Source organism: Malania oleifera, chromosome 5, assembly GCF_029873635.1.
Source record: "Malania oleifera isolate guangnan ecotype guangnan chromosome 5, ASM2987363v1, whole genome shotgun sequence".
Taxonomy (NCBI): domain Eukaryota; kingdom Viridiplantae; phylum Streptophyta; class Magnoliopsida; order Santalales; family Ximeniaceae; genus Malania; species Malania oleifera.
In genome coordinates, this window is record NC_080421.1 from 13,481,740 (window position 1) to 13,505,466 (window position 23,727).

A 23,727-nucleotide genomic window follows, 5' to 3' on the forward strand; every position below is an offset into this window, starting at 1 on the left:
ATATCCAATAAAACATTCACAGATACAATACCTAGGATGAGGGTTCGACCTCGTGGGGTTCTCAAGCACCCTAAACACATCCAAACACAATCATATACGTAGCGGAAAAAGGTCATTCTATAACCATATATACAGTACCATACTAGAGTCTATATAAGAGCAGAACATAGCTTTATCAAATACATACAAATTGGGTGCCCAACACATCCCAAAATGGGAACCCACCAAAATATAGTCCTAACACTTACCCAAGCGTTAAATGCAGTACACCGGCCACTACACTCCCTACACTAGGACACTAGTTCCGGTTACTCAAAGGACCTGTAAAAATGTACGTATAGGAGGGGTGAGACACCTCTCAGTAAGGAAGAACACAGGTTATATCGGTCTGTGGCATTTGAGTGTTATCATGATACAACATTCACACAGTTAAATGCATTTCAGTACTAATTTCCACAGTGCATACACGCACACATACACATACACATGATTAGTAATCCTGGTGTCGTCGCACCCTTCGGCCCGAAGCTGGCTCGTGACATACGGCGTTGGCCCGTAGCCAACCCGCGAACATGACACCACCGGCACATGGCTAGTCCCCGACTCCCATGACATCGTACTAGCGCATAACTGCTGGATCCACACCCTTCGGCCTGATCTACCGGTATAGGCTCACGCCCTAGGATATAGAGCCGGATATATAGAGCCGGACACTCTCAGTACCTGCAATCATTTCGAAACCTAGTTCCTACTAGCATTTCTACACATCACACACACATGCATGCTCATATAATCAAACAAACTACACTCATTTGGTAATCTAAATCATGGTTTTCCAAACAAATACAGTTTAAACAAAGTCAAGGCACGATCATCCCAATAACAAAGTATAAATCAACATATATATAGGTTTTCATCAAAACCAGGGATGTAGCCCGTCGCCCCCTTTTTCCCAAAACTGTAATAATGACAAACTCATAGTTTTCCCCATTAGATCCCCCCAAATGAGTAGCCAAAATACACACAAAACCGTGAACCACAGTTTCATCGAGTCCGATTTCAAAAATAACCAATATAAACATAGTTTCCCTTACCTTTTTCCTAAAAAACAAATCCCAAACTCCAAGGCCCCTAAACAGCGAACCGACTTCCAAAACCTACAAATCACAGTACATAATATGTTCACAAGACAGTTTCCTACAAAACTATTGGATCAGAATTAAAAACCGAGCCTTACCTCGATTTTTTGCCAAAGCCTAAAAATCTCCGAAACTAGATTTCGATCCGTACAAGTTGTAGAGAATCCTTCCACGATCCTCGTGGTAACTTCAGATTCTCGATTCCAACAACAATCGGTGAAGAAATCTAGAGAGAGAGAGAGTAGGGAGAGTTCTAAAGAGAGAGAGAGAGAGAGAGAGAGAGAGAGAGATACGTTTTGAGTTTCTTAGTGAGGAAGTAAAGGAAAATGATATTTATAGCCCTTTGACCCGGGGAACTTCGTTGACGAAATGGTGTTCCCGTCAACGAATCTTTCACTGACTTCGTCGACGAATCGATGGCCTCGTCGACAAATCCTGATATTCCCGATTTCCAAAACTCCTCGGCTTCTCCTCGTCAACAAGTCTCTGAATTTCGTCGACGAGAAGAACAAAGGCTTCGTCTACGAAATATGGCTTTGTCGATGAAATGTACCAAATTCCCAATTTGCCCCTCTCTTATTTATTTAAACCCAGTTATCACGATTCGGGTTCTTACACAACATCTACTGAAGTTTTAATTAAGATACATTAAATCAAGGAAAATGATATATATAACCTTGGTTATAAATAAAGGTTTGGGTGTTTAGTCAAGATATTTCACATAAATATCCTACCAATAATTGAATTCAAAATATTTTCCCTTATTTGAAAAACTATACGAAAAGTAATAATTTGAATTCACAAGATAAGATTATAAATTTGCTAGAGATATTTCTACAATAACTTTTAAGTTTTTTGTAGTGATCTATTTAAAGAAACAACATGTTAGGAGAGAAAAATATTCAAAGCAAATTAACTAAGACAATAATTTCAAGTTTCCAAAAAAGCTAGTATTAGATAATGCAATTTCTTACATTTACAAATTCTTCCTGTCTCTCAATCATATTAAATAATTTAATTTGTTACATTTACAAACAACCCCTCATGTGTAGCTCAAAACGAGGAACAATTTTTTGACAAACCATCAATTAATTAAGATGCCTTTATTCAATTTCTTATAAGATTAAATTTGTATTTGCATAGACACCAACGAGAATTGTTGCATTAGATATTCCTAAGATAGACGATTAATTTGTAATGGGATTCTCTATTGTTAAACAAACATATTTTGACATTTGAGATGTCTCAATGTCATCTTGAAAAAATAAAGTAATATAAAAACAACTTATATGAATATTAATTGCTCAAATTTCATTTATCGAAACTTGCAAATCAATTTTATTAACACCCATACATATCTCAAGCAAGTTTTTCATTGCAAATCTCTCATTAACCACACTGATTTTAAAGTTTTAAAATTGCAATATGGTGTGTTACCATACACACCTCGATGGGATGTGTATAATGTAAAATTTCTTTTATGGGCAATTAAAATTTAGGCTTTTCTTGTGATTGAAAGTCTTTTGGGGTTTTTTCAACATCTATCTTCTTTTTGATCGATTGAAAGTTTAGGCTTCGAGTCACACAATGAGAGATAGCCCATCACTCATCCCACTAATCCAAAGATTCGAACATGATTTCTTCAACATAGAAGTCATAAGCTTTAACCACTAGAGTGCATCGAAAACATCCTCCTAATTCCTCTTTACTAAGCCAAAATAGCACAATCCTTAGCTATGTGCTCCACATTCACCTACAATAGTAGAGGCTCCAAAGTTTTGGTGATACCTGCAATTGTTGTCATTGCTTATTTCTTTGAAAAAAAAGAATTGTCATTCGGCATGCTCACCAGCTCTTATATAAGCCATCACCCAAGGAAAAATGCTTGCACCCTGTGGCTCTCCATTAAAATTGTGTCAATGCACTTGTGTATAATTACAATATTTCTTTCACATCCAAAAGCTGAGTTGAACTAGTTCTAGATTGGGCTCAGGCGTAGTTGTGAAATGACGGGTTTATGCCTGGTCATCTGAATGTAACCTTGTTTGGAAGAAGCATTGAAGGGAAGGTTTTTATTTCTTATTTTTGGGGTCATTTGGACCATTAGTATTATTATTATTATTATTTTAATCGAGATTGAACATCTATGCTACAATGCTTAAAACCAAAAATAACTTTATCATTGTAGCACAAGCTTAATTTCGTGCCAATCAAAAATTAACAGCTTGCTTCATCATTTGACTGTATTTTATAGTGAAAATATTTTGGTCAATTTTCCCAGTTTTTTTTCTTTCTAAAAATACAGTACAATGATACCGATCATCTGTACGTGAACTGTATGCTGAAGGAATAAGATGAAGTATATGTATGTGCTGAACTTTATTCAAGTTGCCCCAATGTATACATAAACACTGTTCACCACCATATGTGCAGCTGCTCATCATTTAACTCAATTATGGCCCTCGAGAAGGGGAAAATAACACCTAACTGCACCAGATTACAGATGAAATACCAATAATGTCAAGAAAGCATTCAAGCATAACAATACGATGTCATCTTGCATCCTCAACAAATCAATACCTTCGGCCAACACCCACCTTGCCTCCCCAACTAACAAAACAAAACAAAACAAAACGAGAGACTGCACACACGTGCCTGTGTTGGTCGTCAAGATCTGTAATTCAGCCACACACTATTAAGTAGCTCTTGCTAACAAAAATTCTGTCCAAACTGTGTTGATCATTCCACATTCACGCTACATTGGGGGCATGAGCAACCTGAGCAGAGCCTTCTCTACGAGTCAATTCTTAATCCAGAATAGCTACTACCGTGCTTAATCTTTTCTTCTTCTCTTAACTCATCAGCATTAGCAACAGCAGTTTTATCGTCTTCATCAGATGCACCAGAGACACCGACAGACATATTTTCCAACAAAAGCACCTCCTTTTCATCCCCCATCTCATCATCTTTGCTACCATTGTGATCAGGTCCAGATTCTGTCAAAGGCACCTCATCAGAGCAGAGAACCTTGTTTTCCGGGGAGGAATGTCCATCAGTATCTTCAACAAGCTGAGATCTCTCTGCAGAAAGCAAATTGTCAGCATTTGCATCCTCTGAGTTTGTTTGACTGCGATGAGTTTGAATGAGATAATGGGCCACTGACTTGAAGCCCAACCTTGCAATCTGGAGAGGAAACAGAAATCACAGTTCATGAGAAATCCCCTACCACGAGTCCCACTCTGCAGCTTGAAGCAAATCCACTGCTACTGCAACCAGCCCACCCTCCTTTCTCTTCCATATGCACGCTCAAATAAATAATGGGATACATGGAAAGAAAAAGAAAAAAGCTAACGACCGTTTAGTTGTGAAAAATATTTTCCATTTTCAGTTTTTTAGTTTTCCAAAGAAATATAAAAATTTTTGCTTATTTTTTAGTTTTTCAATATTCATATTAAAAAGGTAGAAAATAGAGAGTTTGTTTAAATGTCCAAAACAATTTTTTCATTTTTTATTCCTAGATTTCAAAATAATTACAGAAAAGACAACTTGTTTTTTAAATTTTGTTTCTATATATGGGATAAAGGATTTTGAGGCTTGAATTGAAATTCGAATGGATTTAGAAAAAACACTATACATAGTCAACACAATTAAAGTCTAAAATCCGAATTACATGCTCCCATATGCAAAATAACAGTTAGAAATCTAGAAAAATAATAAAAATATGTTTTTCAATTTTTCAATATTAAATTGGAAAAATAAAAACAAGGTAGTATTTTTGCAATTATTTGAAAAATTAAAAATGGAAACTAAATCTATTTCCAGAAGCAAATAGTGTCAAAACTATTTATTATTGTTCATTTATTTCATACAAAGATTGTAAAAGTAAAATTAGCTAACTTTCTTGTAATTTTTTGGAAAAAATAAAATAGAAAATAAAAATTTTTCTCCACAACTAAACGGGCCCTAAGCATTTGAATTTAGAATATCTTATTTAGGTGAAACAATGACCGCACCCCGTACAAGCATTTCTGAGCTATGGTAGTTAATATGACAAACAAAAGTCTAACATCAAAATTTTCCAAGAAAAAAAATAATAAATTTAGTTGAAAATTAAAAAAATGTAAAAAAGGGTTGGAAGACTAACCTTCCTATAGAGAGAGCCAGTTGGTGCCCATCCTTTTGCTTGCCGGCATAAACTGCAGTTGCAAATTCCACGACAGACAGGGCAAATCCAACTAGGATTCTGGTTGGCTTCTGTCACATTCTCCCCATATCTACCAAAAATAAAAGAAGGAAAAAAAATTGACCACAGAAAATAAAAAAAAACTATATAAATAAGATGGGAAAATTTGGGCACTGGAAATAAATGTTTATTGCCATTGATTTTTACTCCATATATTTCAAACTTATCACCCTCCGTGGGCACTAAGTGAGCACATAATTAGAGAGCTTGGGGGCGAGCTCGAGGCATCCATGAGGGGATTTCTTGAGCTTTCACGTGGGATTGGGAGCCCTGTGGAAGACACCATGGAATATTGTGTCTTAATACTCTCAAACGAGAAGTTGAGATGTGCATACATTATACCCCTCAGATCAGATTCCCACCAGGCGGTCATCTTGTACCAATTGGGCCGCTAATTTATAACAAACCTTCATATGTTTGTCATGATTAGTGTATGGACATGAGTTGTCACATCAAGTGCAACTGACCACCAAAAGGTTCTATGATTGTTTTCATGCATTCAGATAAGTAAGCAGAGACAAAACTTAGTGGAGTCGTGTTGCCTCATGAGCATGCTTCCGTTAGTTATTCAAATTTCAAAACACCAAAGCAAAGGTAATCCTTGTGGCAATGGAATTTTGCCAGCTTGTGACAGTTAGTATGAAAGCAGGTAACTCCCTTGTGGCATGGAACTAGATTAACACTATTAGCATCAACTCTACAATTAAAGCTCAAAAACTGACATTGAGTTATGGAATGATCGATCCACCCTTTGGTGTGTATTGGTTATTTCATCTCTATTGCCTGTGTTTTCGTGTGAATTGGCTGAATTATGCCTTCATTATGCTACTTTGAGGGAATCAGAACACCCTCAATGCATGTGTGAGGCAACAATTAGGTTTCTCCTATTTTGTAGGTGCTTCAGTTCAAAGATGTGATTAACAAGATTCCTAAGACACCCATATTCCATGTCAGCAGCGAAATTGTTAAATCTTAGGGGACGGACAATTTCAGAAGAATTTGCTAAAGATATTTTCATTAATCTTCAGAGCATTGTATTCATGTCAAAAGTGATATTCTTGGATCTATTGAATACAAACAACTGTGAAAACATTTGCTCATCTAACCTAGAGCCACAATTGAGGGGCTTAGAGATTACCACATTGTTGGTTGGAACACTTAGGGTGCCGACACAAAAGTCCACATACATTGCTTAAACGAATTTGGTACCCCATGGAGATTCAATGGTCTGAAACTTAGCAGGGATATGGTCATGAGACTAAAGCATTTGGAGAAATGACGGATGGACATCTGTCCATATTGGCCAGAGGGCCTTGAGATTTACCTTTGCCAGAGGGCATTCAAATTTAGTTGCAAGAGGGCACTAAATTTGTGTTGGCTGAAGGGATTTGTCACTAATTAGAGGGCCTTATGTTATTTTCGTAGGTAGATGCCATGCAACCTTTATTAGAAGGCAATTGCAATAGAGTTCAACAACAAATGCATGAATATGGGGGATGGAAATGAGCTCCAGAAATTTTGAGTACAAACATTGGCACATGAGCATAAATACCAAAAAGGCATTACTAGCATAATTAGGATGTGGAATTGATGTTTGAGTTTCGAAGTTTGTGAACAAGACTTGAATGGTATTGTGAACAAACTTTTATTGGTACACGGTACACCATGTAGAAGTCTCAACAACAAAGGATGAAAGTTCGGATGGTTGGTCCCTAGGTGGATTCAAAGTTGAATTCCTTGTGGATTGTAGAGGTGAGTAAACCCTGCATTCAAGTAGCTAGTGTCAGAGAATTGGAGGAAGATTATGGTAAGTGAAACATCATTTAAATGGCATTTCTGGTCGTGTCCTTTGGTCGGCAATTAGGGATCTTCTCTGAGTTATGGGCTTGAATGACATAAAAGGAAAGGCATTGGCTTTGTTAAGTAAAACTGTTGAAATCCTGAGTATCCTCGACAATATTGAGTAAATTAGGAAAGTGAGTAAATGTAGAAAATAGTGTATTATTCTGTAAGGAGATTGTTTTCTTGTTTAGAGTCTTTGTTTGTATTATATATTGTAAGATTGGGATGTACATATTTTAAGAAAATATTGAAATTGAATCCCGCTTACATGGTATCAGAGCTAGGGCTTCTCAACCTTAGCTAACGATGGCTAGTAGCACCAACAGAGGGTCGACCTCTTCTGGAAAACCAGACGGGGATTCGAAGGCTACATCCGCTAGGGGTTTGAATGGGCTAGACAATACAGCCTTTCCACTCTCAGTGGAGAAATTGAACGGAAAAAACTTCCGTGAAAGGGCTCAATCTATAAAATTGATGATTGAAGGAAAAGGGAAACTGGGTTACCTTACCGGCGAACGGAGGAGACCAAACCTTACCGATGCTGTCGCCTTGCGAAAATGGACGTCCAAAAACTCCATAGTCACGGCTTGGCTCGTCAACTCAATGAAGCCAGTGATCAGAAAAATCTACCCGTTCTTGCCTACGGCGAAGGATGTTTGGGACACCGTTCGTGAAACCTACTTTGATGTCGAGAGTTATTCAAAAATCTTCGAAATCAAAACCTGGTTGTGGCAGATGAGGCAAGGCGATAGAGATGTCACAGAGCAAGAGCTCGATCTGAGCATCAAAGAGGAGTGGGAGTGCTCCAGCGACAACACGTGATACAGGAGGAGGCTCGAAAACGAATGGGTCTTCGAGTTCTTGGCCAGCCTCAACCGAGATTTGGACGACGTGCGGAGACGAATCCTCGGCCGGCGACCTTTGCCTTCAACCCGAGAAGTATTCGCCCAGCTAAGGAGGGAGGAGAGCAAGAGACGAGTGATGCTGAGGCCCCAAGGAGATCGTATCGGGCCAGACCTGTCCGTCCAAAATCTGAGTACAAATGGGAATGAGCCGAATCCCAATGGGCCTGACATCTCGACCCTTATATCAAAAGGCCCTGCGGGATCTGGGCAAAGATCACAAAAAGGTAAAATATGGAGCGAGCACTGTCGAAAGCCAGGTCATTCAAAAGATACCTGCTGGGAGATTCATGGAAAGCCTGCAAATTGGAAGCTGAGATTATATCAAAAAAATCGTGGGTATCAGGCTACTATTGACAGTTCAACTGAAAAATCACAAGGTGAAAAAACCAAAAATACCACTCCAAGTGGTGTATTCAATCTTGAGCAGTTGGATCAGCTATATAAAATGTTTTCCTCAATTCAAACATCAGGTCAGTCTTCCACTAATTCTCTAGCCGAGGTAATTTTTTGTCAACCCTAAATACTATATTACAAATCACCATGGATAATTGACTCAAGTGCATTTGATCATATGATTAACTCTTATCAATTGTTCTCATCCTATTCACCATATACTGGAAATCTGAAAGTAAAAATTGCAAATGGATCTCTATCACCTGTTGCTGGCAAAGGAAGTATTCGCATATCTAATTCTATAACTTCAAAATCTGTCCTACATGTTCCTAAGCTATCTTGCAACTTGTTATCCATTAACCAGTTGACAAAAGATTCTAATTTGTTAAGATTAATACAAACTTTATTAATCTTTTTGTGTACATACAACTGTACAAGGCCATCCTTTTATAGGAGGAGGCATACAAGGGTATTTTAGGGAACATTTTAGGGAGATATACTAACATCCCCCCTCAAACTCAAGGTGGTATCGAAGATGACATCTGGAGTTTGTAGACTAAAGCACGATGACGACCAGGTGGATGGGATTTCGTGAAGATATCAGCCAACTGATCAGCCGAAGGAACTGACAAGAGGCAAAGTGTCCCGTCCTGAAGATGATGACGTACAAAATGACAGTCGATCTCGATATGTTTGGTGCGTTCATGAAAGGCATTGTTGTGAGCGATCTGGACAGCACTATGATTGTCACAATAAAGCGAAGTGTTCGAGGGCTGAGGAACTCCCATATCTTGGAGAAGCCAACGAAGCCAAAGAAGCTCAGAAGTAGTATCAGCAAGAGCCCGATACTCAGCCTCGGTGCTAGAGCAAGCAACAACAATTTGCTTTTTGCTCCGCCAAGAGATAAGAAAGTCACCAAGTAAAAAAAGAAAACCAGTGGTAGACCGACGATCAGTAGAGTCCCTTGCCTAATCATCATCTGAATAAACTTGTAACGTCAAGGATGAGTGAGAGGAAAAAAAAGGCCATGAAATAAGGTGCCCTTCACATATCGTAAGATGCAAAGAATAGCTGCATAATGAACAGGCCAAGGAGCCAACATAAACTGACTAACAAGGTGCACCTCATAGGCAATGTCTAGTCTAGTGATAGTGAGATAAATCAAGCTCCCGACAAACTGTCGGTAACGAGTGGCATCGAGAAGGAGCTCCCCATCAGTAGGACGGAGTTTGATATCGGGCTCCAGCGGACTATCAGTTATCTTACAATCGGTGAGGCCAGCACATGTGAGAAGATCAGAGGCATATTTGGGTTGGGTCAAGGAGTAGCCATCAGAGGTAGGGGACACTTCTAAGCCAAGGAAGTAGCGAAGAGAACCGAGGTCTTTCATCTCAAACTGCCGACACAGAAATTGTTTAAGCTCATGAATACTAGAAGTATCATCACCAGTAATGATCATATCATCAACATAAAGTAGTAGAAGAGTGATGCTAATACTAGTGTGACGGGTAAAAAGAGCTGAATCATAGGGGCTAGAGGCAAACCCAAGTTGGGCAATAGTGGAGCTGAATTTGGCAAACCAAGCACGAGGAGCTTGCTTAAGCCCATATAAAGCACGGCAAAGATGACAAACCTAAACAGGAGAATGAGGATGCCCAGGAGGGGCCTGAATATATACCTCCTCAGCCAAATCACCATGTAAGAAGGCATTCTTGACATCCATCTAAAATAAAGGCTACCGCCGAGCAGAGGCAACAGCCAAAAGGGAGCGAACGGAGGTAATATGAGCAAAGGGGGCAAATGTCTCCTCATAATCAATGTCATATTCCTGAGTAAAGCCCTTTGCCCCTAAACGAGCTTTATGTCGTACTTCAGAACCGTCGAACTTTGTTTTCCGTTTATACACCCATTTGTTCCCAACTACAGTCTTATCAGGAGGCAGGTCAACCAGGTCCCAAGTATGAGTTTTGTGAAGTGCGTCAAGTTCTTCAGACATAGCTTGCTGCCAAACAGGAACAAAACAAACTTCGCGATAACTATGAGGCTCGTGAAAGGAGTCAAGAGTAGAAAAACAGTGAAAGTCACTAAGATAGGTAGGAGGTGCTCTTACCCGGCTAGAACGACGGACATCCAAATCAGTGAACTCAGGTGGTGTGGAAGCGACGGCAGGATCATCAGACAGTCCAGGTTCGGGAGCAGCAGACGCAGAGGGATCACCTGATGAGCTAGCAGAACCTGCATTAGAAGAGAAAACGGGAGAGGGATCGAGGGGTGGATCAGTGAAATTGGGGGAGTATGAGAGACAATCAGATGAAAATGGAGAGATACTAGCGAACATTTTGTGTTCCCAAAACTGAACATGCCGAGAGACTCGAAGACACTTGGCTATGGGGTCATAGCACCGATAACCCTTGTGTTCAATGCCATAACCAAGAAAGCAATATAGACGAGAACGAGGTTCAAGTTTTGTATGTTCATGAGGTGGAAGCAAAACAAAGCAAATACAACCAAAGACTTTGAGAAGAGAATAATCAAGTACCTTTCCATATAGAGCCTCATATGGAGATTTATTGGAAAGAGTAGGGGTTGGAACCTGATTAATAGTGCAAACAACGGTAAGAGCAACTTCACCCCAAAAGGATTCTAGGAGGGATGCAGAGAAGTGTTGAGAGCGAACAGTGTCAAGAATGTGACGGTGCTTACGTTCGGCACGACCATTCTGCTGGGAGGTGGATGGACAGGATCGATGGGAGACGGTGCCGGCCTCTCGAAGTTCTTCAATGAAAGGGGTAGAAATATATTCCAGGGCATTATCAGACCAAAAGACTTTAATGGTGCAAGCAAACTGAGTTTTAATCATCTTCTTAAAGTCATGAAAAGCATTAAGTAACCCAATGCGATCATGCAAAAGATAAATCCATGTATACCGAGAGTAATCATTGATAAAAATGACAAAGTATCGAGACCCGCCCTTAGTAAGAACAGGAGCAGGTCCCCAAATATCATAATGAACCAAATCAAAAGGTGCAGAAGACAAAGAATGACTTTCATTAAAAGGTAAAACTTTCTGTTTCCCAAGTTGACAAGGCATACAATCAAAATGTTCAAATTTAACATGTCCTAAGCAACCACTAGAAGCTAAAGACTGAACATGAGACAACGAGGCATGACCGAGACAAGAATGCCAAACACTGGAAGACACTGTAGCAGAAAGGGACGGAGGAGAACATGAACAAGGCAAATGCAGAGATGTGAACTCAAAAAGGCGACCAACTTTACGCCCGGTCCCAACAAGTTGGCCCGTCTTCGGATCCTGCACATCACAACCTTTGTGAGAAAAGGTTAAGATCAAACTACTTTCAACAAGTTGACCAACAGAAAGGAGATTGAGAGACAAGTTAGGCACAACATATGTATCAGGTACAGAAAAAGTAGGAGTAAAAAGATGACCAAGATGACTAACAAACATATGTGAACCATCAGCAGTATAAGTTAAAGGAACAGAAGTTAAAGACTGTGTATGCGTCACTAAAGAGGAATAAGAAGTCATATGATTGCAACAGGCAGAATCAATAAACCAAGGTGTAGAGGTACTTGTGGAGACTGATAAGGCAGTAGAAGTGCGGGATAGAACCTGGGTGATAATTGCCTCAAGGTCAGCTGCAGAAAGAGACACCAAAGGAGGTGCAGAAGATGGAGCAGAAATTGAGGAGTTGGTGGAGACAGCAGCAATAGGCTTGGAAGAGTAAGAGGCCTTAACCTTGAGAGCATCCCGAGCATCCTTGGCCTTCTTCTTAGGACAATCGGAAATACGGTGACCATCTTCCTTACAATAGTGGCACTGGCCATTGAAACGACGCAGTTTAGAAGATGCAACAGCTACAGCAGAAGTAGCCGGAGTAAAGGAACGAGACGGAGCAGTAGCTAAAACCATATCGGTAGAATGAACCTGACGAGTTTGTTGGTGTGTCCCCTAAAAAATGAGCTCCGCAAGAGCAACCTTAAGTGTAGGAAGAGGTGATCGATGTAACAAAGAAGCTCGAGTATTCTCAAATTCATCCCGGATATGCATCATAAAGTATATAAACAGACGACGATCCCGATATGCAGCAAAAAGTTTAATCGACTGTTCATCAGAAAAAGCAGGGTCAGCTTGAGAAAGCTGATCCCAAATGTCACTAACCTGAGCATGAAACTCAGCAATAGATTGTCCAGGTTCCTGACGCATCTGAGAAAGCCTAGTTTCCAACTAAAACTTGAGAGCAGCATCACTACCACAGTTGTATCGTTTGGCCAAAAAATCCCAAGCAAATTTGGCATTATGAAATTTAGGAAGTAGACTCTGAATAGTAGGAACGGATGTATTAATAAACCAAGAAAGGATCTTACAGTGAGTACTTTCCCATTCATCAAGAGCCTCATCAAACTCTTCTGTTGATTGCGTGTCAGTTTTCAAGGGTTTTTGTTTTGTTCCAGTGACAAAACGCCATAATCGCCGACCAATCAAAAAAACTGACATTTGTTGGGCCCAAGCATTGTAGTTGGAGCCATTCAAAACAATCTCTATAGGGCGGGCAACATCAGTTAAAGACACCATATATATATAAAAAAAAATAATTGATAATACTGATCGATGGAAAGCAAGTAGCAATTTAACAGAATTTGAAAGATGAAAATTGGTGCTTCACTAGAGAAAGAATGCGGCCAATAAGCAAGTTAGAGCACAAACCGTTGATGTTATAAACCTTCTCAAGGAACCAGTTCTATGGTGAATTTTCCGAGAAATCGAAGGTTCCCTCGCCGTCAACAGGAGGGATTATACTGTAGGGACTCAATTGCCTATGCCGAGTGCGGCCAAAGGAGCAAGGAAAAGATGAAAATTGGTGCTTCGCTAGAGAAAGAATGCGGCCAATGAGCAAGTTTGAGCCAAACCGTTGATGTTATAAGCCTTCCCAAGGAACCGCTTCTGTGGTGGATTTTCCGAGAAATCGAAGGCTCCCTCGCCATCAATAGGCGAGATTATACTGCGGGGACTCAATTGCCTATGCCGAGCGTGGCCAGAGGAGCAAGGAGCGGCGTGATGGTGAAGAAACCTGGAGCCCAAACCACCCCACCAGGAACTGGTTCGCTAGGCGAGCTCGTGCGTGTTGGCCTGCATAGGGAGAACAGACGGGGAAGACAGAGGCTCTCTCACGATGGCGAGCTCGCGCGTGTTGGCCTGCACAGTCGGTGTCGTTGTCAAGGACGAGGAAGATAGAGACTCTCTGCCCCAGGGGTTTGTGCTTCCTTTCATTTCTGCTCGGTCAGAAGTGTCGAAGGTTGGGGGAGGACGCCTCTCCCTCTGTGTTGGCACGGCGACTGGAAGAGAGAGAGAGCTCCGGCCGGCTGAGCGTGAAACAACGCCAGACGGAGGCAGAGACGAGAGTCTCGCTGGACTAGAGGGAGATGGGAACAGAGGGAAAATGACGATGACGTCGTCCGGAACGGCTACCAACGATGACGACAACATCGTCCGGAACGGCGGCCAAGCGGAGAAGATGGAGCAGTGGGCGGCGGCAAGAAGGTTTAGAAAAAAAGAGAAATTAGGTTTAACTTGGCTCTGATACCATGTTAAGATTTATACAGACTTTATTAATCTTTTTGTGTACATACAACTGTACAAGGCCATCCTTTTATAGGAGAAGGAGGCATACAAGGGTACAAAGGTATTTTAGGGAGATATACTAACAGTTCTGCTAAATTTGTTTCATCTCATTGTGTTTTCTAGGACCTATCATCGGGAAAGACGATTGGCAGTGTTAAGGCGTGTGAGGGACTTTACTCCTTTGAGGAGGCAAATACGAGTGAACAATATAATACTGCAATTTGTGATTCTACATCTATTTCTAGAGATAGAAAACTTTTGTTATGACATTTTAGGATGGGTCACCCAAATTTTCAATATTTAAGACGTTTATTTCCTTCTATTTGTTTAAATAAAATGTCTTTAGATTTTCAATGTGAAGTTTGTGAGCTTGCAAAACACCAGCGTAATTCTTTCCCAAAATCCACATACAAACCATCCCGCCCATTCACTATGATTCACAGTGAGTTGCGGGGACCCTCACGCTCCCCCAATCGCACTCATACAAAATAGTTTGTTGCCTTTATTGATGATCATACTCACATTTGTTGGGTCTACTTGTTGAAAGATAAAACTGAAGTCCGGTCTATTTTTGTCAATTTTCATTCCATAATTCAAACACAATTTCAAACTCACATTCAAATTCTACGCACTGATAATAGTACAGAATATTTTAATAATATTTTGGAAAATTATCTTCAAGAAAGTGGAATTGTACATCATAGTTCTTGTGTGGATATCCCTCAAGAAAATGGGGTCGCTGAACCAAAAAACAAACATATACTTGAAGTAGTTAGGGCATTGATGTTCACTACAAATATAAAGAACTATTTTTGGGGCGATGCTATCTTAACAGCTACACATCTCATTAATTGAATGCCGAGTCAAGTTCTTTCCTTTACAACTCCTCTCTAGAAATTCCAGGAATATTTTCCTACCGCTAGACTCCACTCCAGTCTTCCTCTGAAAATCTTTGGATGTACTGCATTTATTCATGTTCATGCTCACAATCGAGATAAATTGGAACCTCGTGCCATTAAATGCGTCTTTATTGGTTACACTTCTACGCAGAAAGGCTACAAATGTTATGACCCAGTCTCCAAAAAAATGTTTGTTAGCCTTGATGTCACTTTTTTTGAAACCACTCCTTATTTCCAGAAGCCCTCTCTTCAAGGGCAGAAGTGGAGTGAAGATTGGTTCTTTGATTTCTTTACTACTGAATCTGTGCCATCTAATGAGTCTCCCATTGCTTCATTCCCTGACCCATCTATTGCGTCTCCCATTGCATGTCCTGACCTACCATATACAAATGATCACTTAAACTCAAGGGGAGACGCAAAAAAAAAAAAGGAAACACTTGTTTACTCCAAAAAGCCAAAAACAAAGCACAAGAAGAATCTCATACTTGAGGAATCAAAAGAGTTGGAACCGGTGATAGCTCCGAGCAACCATGAGTCAACGCCCAGTCTTGATCAGGTAATCAATGATCATGAGCTTTCTTCTAATAAGTCTACACATGATGACATAAATTTACCCATTGCAGTCAGAAAACAAACTAGGTCATGTACACTATATCCCTGGTCAAAATACATGTCCTATAAAACTTTGTCTATAGGGTATCGTACTTTTACCTCTAACCTTGACAAGATAAAAATTCCAAAAAATATTCAGAAAGCTCTAGAAAGTCCTGAATGGAGGGAAGCCATTAAGGAAGAAATGTGGGCTCTCGAAAAAAAATGAAACTTGGAATGTTATGAACCTGCCAAGTGGAAAGAAACCAGTTGGCTGCAAATGGGGTTTCACAGTGAAATATAGAGCTGATGGGACAGTTGAACGATATAAAGCCAAACTCGTTGCAAAAGGATTTACACAGACTAAAGGCATTGACTACACGGAAACATTTGCACCAGTGGCAAAACTAAACACAGTTCGGGTACTCTTGTCATTAGTAGCTAACTTAGATTGGCCACTACAGCAACTAGACATTAAGAATGCATTTCTAAATGGTGAGCTAAAAGAAGAAGTCTACATGACTATACCACCAAGATTCAGTAAGAAAGGTGAAGAAAACAGAGTACGCAAACTCAAGAAGTCCTTGTATGGACTCGAGCAATCCCCTAGAGCATGGTTTGACAGATTTGCAAAGGTAATTAAAAATCAAGGATATTGACAAAGGCAATCAGATCACACTATGTTCTTCAAACAGTCTGAAAATGGTAAGAAAACAATTTTGATAGTATATATTGATGATATAACTCTAATTGGAGATAATACAGTGGATATGGAAAGATTAAAGAAAGTCCTAGCTGCTAAATTTGAAGTTGAAGACCTGGGACAAATGTGATACTTCTTTGGAATGGAAATTGCTAAATCAAAGAAAGGTATCAGTGTCTGTCAGCAAAAGTATATCCTTGATCTTCTAACCGAAACTGGCATGCTTGGATGCAAACCTAGTGAAACCTCAATTGAAGCAGTAAAGAGGGTCGAAAAATGTGGAATACCAGTTGAAAGAGAAAGGTATCAGAGATTGGTTGGTAAACTAATTTACTTATCGCACACCAAACCCAACATTGCATTTGCGGTAAGTGTTGTAAATCAACACGTGCATTCACCGAAAAAGACTCATCTAGATGTCGTGTATAAGATCCTCAGGTACCTCAAGGGTTCTCCAGGCAAGGGACTCTTCTTTAAAAAGTGTCAAAGCAAGGAAGTGGAAATCTTCACAGATGCGGATTGGGCAAGATCGGCAGAAGACAGAAGGTCAACCACTGGATATTGCACCTTTGTATGGGGAAATTGGGTAATTTGGAGAAGTAAAATACAAAATGTGGTGGCTCGAAATAGCGCTGAAGCTGAATTCAGAGCAGTTGCGCAGGGGATATGTGAAGGACTATGGTTACGGAAACTCTTGGAAGAGCTACAGGTCTCGGTTAAATTTCCTATCAAACTCTATTGTGACAACAAAGCAGCCATCAATATCTCTCTCAATCCAGTTCAACATGATAGGACTAAACATGTGGAAGTGGACCGACAATTTATCAAAGAGAAGGTTGAAAAAGGAATTATCTGTATGACTTATGTACCCACCAAAGAACAAATTGCAGATATCTTTACTAAAGGGTTAGCACAACAAAACTTCGACGATTGCATTGGCAAGTTGAATATTATTAATATCTATGATCCAACTTGAGGGGGAGTGTTGAAATCCTGAGTATCCTTGACAATATTGAGTAAATTAGGAAAGTGAGTAAATGTAGAAATTTGTGTATTATTCTGTAGGGAGATTGTTTCCTTATTTAAAGTCTTTGTTTGTATTATATATTGTAAGATTGGGATGTACATATTTTAAGAATTCAAGATATATTGAAATTGAATTCCGCTCACAAAAACGATTATGGTGGAAACAAAAATCTACTACTCAAACTTGTGAGGAAGTGTTGGATGTTTAGAGGTTAGGAAGAAATGTGCATTTGTAAATATTTTCAATGTTGAAATGATTGGGCGAAGTAGTAATTCATGTCCAGATCATGCTTAAGAAACACAAATCTGAGTTTGGAAGGTATGGAAGATTTTGAATTGGGATTCAAATTATTCAAAAGAGTGTGTTTCTCGGGGAGTATCTTCTTAAAGAAATTTGGGTTTGAATTTGGACTAGAGATGTTGGCGCAAAGTGTATTCATGGAGTTGCACAAGAGATGATGACATTGAGTTTTGGTTGAGACTTGAGAGGAGACGGATCAAGAGTGCTTTGGCTCATTTTGTTGTGCGAACACAAGTTCGTCAAAGTTATTATCGACAAGGACAAAGATAGATGGAGTAAAGGGGAGCATGATGACCTCAAATTATTATGTCCAATGCTTACGCAAGTGAACCATGATGGGGCCTCTTAGGTTATGGAAGTGTTGTAGACGGTCCCTAGGAGTCATTATGAAATATTCAAGTGGCATTCTGGTAAATAGGTGGAAGTGCAGTATGATCCTCAAATGCACTAATTTTCCTTATGCCAACTAAGAAAGTGAGAAAGACACCAAAAGCTCTATAGAGGAGAGAGCATTTGGTAAACTTCCTACCACAATCAGTGCCATGGTGCACACAAAGTCAGCACCCCTCAAGATGAGGGTCTCCATGAAGGATTTGGAGCCATGGACAACACTACGGGATATTGCGTCGCACAGTGCTCTCAAGTCAGAGGTTGAGACATTTGCCCACTATGTAGCTCGGATTTGCACCACATGGGTTATCTTGTAGCGATTGACCTATCAAGGGATATTGAACCACCATATGCTTGCCTTAAGTAGCGTACGATGCTCCTTTACATATGGCTTTGGCTTATGAATGCTTATTTTATGCATGCTTACATGAGAATTGAACTATTTGGTGAGAACAACCTTCAATGCTTGTGGACCATTCAGGAAATGTTTTTTCAGCAACCAATCCTGTGAGACTAGAGTTGTCACCAGACTGGAACAGAAGTGGTCACATTGCCTATATTTCAGCATCGCATGGGTCCGTGAGTTCTTCGTACATTCAAATGAGAATGTTGGGACAGTGCTCGGTGGAGTCTTGTTGCCTTACAAACATGCTTTCATTGGTTATCTAGCAAACCAAGGGAAAGGCAATCCTTATGGCCATGGAAATTTGCCAGCCCATGGCACTATGCTCATTAAAAAAAATCACTGAAGAAGTTTTTAACAACAAAACAAATTCTGTTATGATGGTTACATGCAACATACCCATCCTTGTTTTACTATTTTTACAATTAACTTCATTTTATTTTTTTGAATGAGGATTGATGTCCAAGGGTGAAGCCACATATATATCATTGTAGGCAGCCACTTTCCACTGAGATGTAAAATAATAATCTTAATATTTGGGTAATACACTTATAGTTATTAATGAGTTTTGAAAATTCTCGATGTCACCCCCGGTCAAATTGATGTGGTGGGGTCAAATACAAATATTTGAAAGTTTTGTGACTATTTGTGGTGAAAATGCTTAAAATGTATTCAGTTATTTTAGAATAGTTGTAGTGGAAATATTTTTTATGCTCCAAAATTTATTTTTTGTTTTGATCATCACATATTATAACGAAATTGATGTTATCATAGATGGTATGTGATGAGGACAAATGCTTTTAAAATTTTAATATTGCTCAAGAAATATCTAAGTTGCAATCAATTGTTCCCATTGGTCAAAGGTGTTACTCTGCCACTTTTGAGGTCAGTCTACAGCTCTATGTTTGCTTCAAATGGAAAGCAGTAGATGCTCAAACAGGCTAGCACATTCCCCTCACAAAGTTGGGAGGCGAAGATCACCAACAATGAACAGGCATTACAACAATAACGACAACAAAACGGAACCAGAATTGTTATCATCAATATTCCCATATATGTTTATATTTATACATTTTTGTCAATATTTTAAAACGCGAAGGAGTAAGGCGAGGTGTTTTAACCCTTAAGAGGTGACGTGTAAGCCTTAAGGCGTCAGGATGTAAGCTTTTTGAGAATAATATTTTTAGATTAAAAAATGTAAATAAATTATATAATTTTTTAAATAAATAAAAATTAACAAAATCACAAATATAATGTAAAAAAAAAATAGACATACATTACAAACTACTTGTTGGCCTGCTAACTTGAATTCATGACATAAATCATGATAAGGGATAGCTATACTATTACAAAGTTCAATTTATTTTCATGATTTAAGATACAACTCTCAGTTATTTTGGAAAGGTTGAGGTTCAAGAGTTTTAGAAATCAACTCATATAAAGACATTTCTTTCTTATAAACATGTAGTTAAAATTTTCTAGCCAATTCGCCAATTCTAACTTGAGAATCACACACTCAAAATTTGGTATTTTAGATTGAGCTTCGAGGCATTTTAGGCATGCCTTGCCTGGAGGCGAGCCTTGATTGAACCTTTTAAAACATTGATTTTTGTAAACCTGATTGCAGTGCCCTGTCTAAATGGGGAAATTCATAAAGACATGTTTGAAAATATTCCAGTCCTCTTTATTGACTTCAATGGTATCTTTAAATTAGTTATCTTCTTCTGCACTAAAATGTATCAGGTAGTAAGCAGACACCATGCTAAAAGATGCAAGGGTGAAATGAAAGTATGGCTCAGGGAGGTCAAACGATATCATAATAATTTACCGCATGTATAAGCAATCACCACAGAATTGCCCTTGGACCAAGTTGCATTTGCAGCAGCAGGTATGCTGACCAAGAGTCTTCTGCCTGTGAGGAAGAAGGTAATAACTGAGAATGCATAGCAGGTAGTACATTCAGATAATCACTTGCATTAAAATATATAATAATTCACTCGCATTAAAATCAGAGAGATGTCCTGTGGGCCTAGAATGCCTCAATATAGCTATCAACCATTAACTTCTGCATTGACGCTTTCTTAAGTGCAAATGCATGAAATTCAAGATTATAAAAATATTCCCCACACACATACACATACTGCAATCCTGTGACAGAATCTAGTCCAAAGCATTTCTAACATGAAGGAAATTGAAAATAGAGATTGCTTTATAGAAACATGTGCAAGTCTTGAAACTTTTAAAGAGGCACTTGCATTCAAGATTTGAAGTTTCCAATGCAAGAGCCTGCCATTTCTAAACTTCATTTATTTTCTCTTTTGCAACTTTTGTGCATATTTCCATAACTAGGCTCTTTCAAAAGCCCAACCATCAACATATAAGGAACATTAGGAATTAAATTTCATTTCTCAAGTTTCTCGGAATTTAATAGGAACACAATGCTAACTGCTTTAATCATTATTCTAGTCTGTATCATTTACAACAAAGTCCGGTCAAAACATCTTCCATGAAAATTTTTCCCAAAAATAGTGTACAGCTTCTGTTTTTGTTTTTATTCCAAAGTGGCCTCTATTAATGGTAATAGATAATGACAACATCATGCCCTTCTCAACAAGTTCCTAATTCCTATTTATTTCAGAAATAGGATCAACAACTATTCCTCCATTATTTTCAAAATTGCCTCTCATCATCATCCACAATGCATTCAAAATAAGCAGCTAGTGACAACTTGCAATGCCCTTTTCATTATCATCTAGTACTATGTCCATAATAGAAAGGAAATAGATTAGAACCTACTCTTAACAAATACTGATCCAACAATGGCATTTCAACTATTATCAGGAAAAATGATAAGCATTAGGGATATGAAATGTAAGGGCAAACATGATCATGTCACTTACAATAAACTTCATATTTTTGAAATTGTGACTTATAGCACCACTATAATAAGAGAGAAAATTATATAAATAGAAGAAAAGAATGTTAAGCATGGCGTCATGAGCCAAGCTTGTTTGGGGCATTATGCTTGCCTATGACGACTTGTCTCATGCATTTGGGATGGGTTTTCATCATGTAAATACTAGTGTCGAGTTATTTTTCGGAGATAATTTTTCCCTAAGCTAAAAAATGGAGTATTGACTCCTCAGTCATATTGATGTTTTCTAATGCCAGAGTGAGAATAGCATAGAAATCTCTTTATGGGAGGGTGAGTGTTCATTAACTTGTAAGACTCACTAACTATTGTCAACGTGTTTAGCCTACTTGCCTCCCTTACTAGACACACATTGTTAATGGAGGTGTTGATAATGAATTACGTTGGTTCAATATTCGCTGCTTAAGTGTCATTGCTTTCATAAGTGCTTATTGCTTCTGCTTATATTTGCTTGAATGACAACGGAAGTGTTTTGTTGGTGAATTGTGGTAAACACTAAGTTGACTACTTAAATAAGAGTGCTTTAGCTAGTGCCGCACGGTCCATTAATAAAGGTGTGAATATTCAACCTGTGACATATATTCCCAAAGCAAATGAACATGCAATAGCTTGAAAGGAAAAAGAGCAATGTAAACATCACCTGCATTGGTGACATGTCTTCCCCTTAACCGAATCGTATATGCGCTTCCCATCCTGGCCATAACCATCAACAAACAGAGTCCAACCTGTCTTGCACTCACCCAAAAGCTTATCATGCTCTTCCGTATAAATCTCAGGCTTTGAACCTTCTCGAAGACAAATCTCAATGTTCTTCACTGATTTCTCCTTCTTTGAAACAGGCTGCTCAGAATAACTAACCGGAGTCGCATCCTTCAACCTAAGGCCCCATAAAAACATTTCTAAACAAGATTAGGAAGTCATTTATGGGATTAATCATCAATAATAACAAAAGCTCTATCCGGTTGCTGAAAATTTGGGAAAATTAAAGAAAGCATAGAATACAACAAACGTAAGCTTCATTTTCAATTCTTTTCCTCCAGTTTCTCAGCAACCAAACAAATAATCCAACCACGCGGTTCAAAAATCCACTACACCAATTTGACCCCGCCGTCCTGATGCTTCACAGTGAAAAACTAAAAACCAAAACAAGAAGATCCCAAAGATTCAAAACTTAGATTCTTCCCTTTCCTCCATTTTCCCAGCCAAAAATCGGATGGAAAACTCCGAACCTAATAAAGCTACAGGTATTAAAGTTGGACGAGAGATTTTCCCAACAAACACCAACAAGATTTAAAATTTGGTTTACCCCGATTTTCTTTCTCGGCAGCCAAACGGATGATGATAAAAGAAAAGAGTACCTAGAAGAGCGCCTCGGAGGCCCAGAAGGCAGCAATGGAGGGCGTTGAGAGGTGTCCTTGGAAGAAGAGTTTCGCCTTGGACGCTTTGAAGGTAGAAGGTCCGATTTGAGCTTGTGAGAGAGGTCGAGAATTCCCAGTTGCTGCATTCTCTGCATGTTCTCTCTGATCCTTCGGTCTCTGGACTCCTCATACCCTGAGACTTCACCTGCTCTGCTTTCAACGGCTCCCTCATTGTTGCTCTCTTGTTCCCCATTTTCTGAGGTTTTAGCTCTCTTCCTCCGACCGACCATCTCTCTCTCTCTCTACACAGCAGAGAGCGAAGGTTTTTGCTGTTTGCATTGGAGTTGAGGTTAGTGGTTGCTAAGATGGTGAAGCATGCAGAGAAACGAGCGATGATCTAAGTGGCCCACGCCAGCATCTGGGTCCACTAGAAACGTGGGCGGTCCAGATTCAACATTGTAGAATGGGTCCCGCCCTTCGGGATTTGGGTCTAGTGGGCTAGATTATTATTATTATTATTTTTTAACACATCTAAATGGCATTATTTATTGACCATTGTCATTTTCTACGCGCATTAATAATAAAATATTTTTTTATATTTTTTAAAAATCTTCAAAAAAAATTTTAGTTTTCTAAAATTTTGCAGACTTCCGCTGAATTTTTCTAAAAAAAAACATACTAATCTTTCTCTTATATTTTATAATATAATAAGAATTTTTAAAAATATTAATATCCTAAAAATCAAATATCAAAAAAGATTCCTAAGGATTTTAAAACCTCCAAAAAGTCTTTAAATTACATGTTTAAAATGAAGGGAGTGCGAATGAAATAATAAAATTGAATTTATGATTCAATTTTTTATTATTTATTTTTTTAAAAAATTATTTATATGTAATTCAAAGGTGACATAAATAATTTTTTTGAAATCACATTTTTTGTGAGAAAATAAATTATTAAC

The 23,727-nt window shown here is 38.9% G+C and overlaps 1 protein-coding gene across 1 annotated transcript; it reads right to left on the reverse strand.

Moving 5' to 3' along the window:
• Positions 1-3,499: 3,499 nt before the first annotated feature.
• On the reverse strand, positions 3,500-23,140 carry LOC131155627 (uncharacterized). The gene is made up of 5 exons (XM_058108881.1): positions 22,770-23,140; positions 22,052-22,288; positions 20,308-20,391; positions 5,284-5,413; positions 3,500-4,322 (listed from the first exon to the last, which is right to left on the reverse strand). Exons 1-5 carry the CDS (start codon positions 23,057-23,059, stop codon positions 3,933-3,935), a joined length of 1,131 nt encoding a protein of 376 aa, XP_057964864.1. The 5' UTR covers positions 23,060-23,140; the 3' UTR covers positions 3,500-3,932.
• Positions 23,141-23,727: the final 587 nt, after the last annotated feature.

Bases quoted from the DNA above. Each gene is read 5' to 3' on its own strand.
- LOC131155627 (XM_058108881.1), bottom strand. From the start codon at position 23,059: ATGGTCGGTCGGAGGAAGAGAGCTAAAACCTCAGAAAATGGGGAACAA. The intron at 20,392-22,051 runs GTGATGTTTACA...TCTTCCTCACAG, and splicing joins AAGACATGTCACCAATGCAG to GCAGAAGACTCTTGGTCAGC. The intron at 5,414-20,307 runs GTAAATTATTAT...TATTTTTGGTAG, and splicing joins GGTGATTGCTTATACATGCG to ATATGGGGAGAATGTGACAG.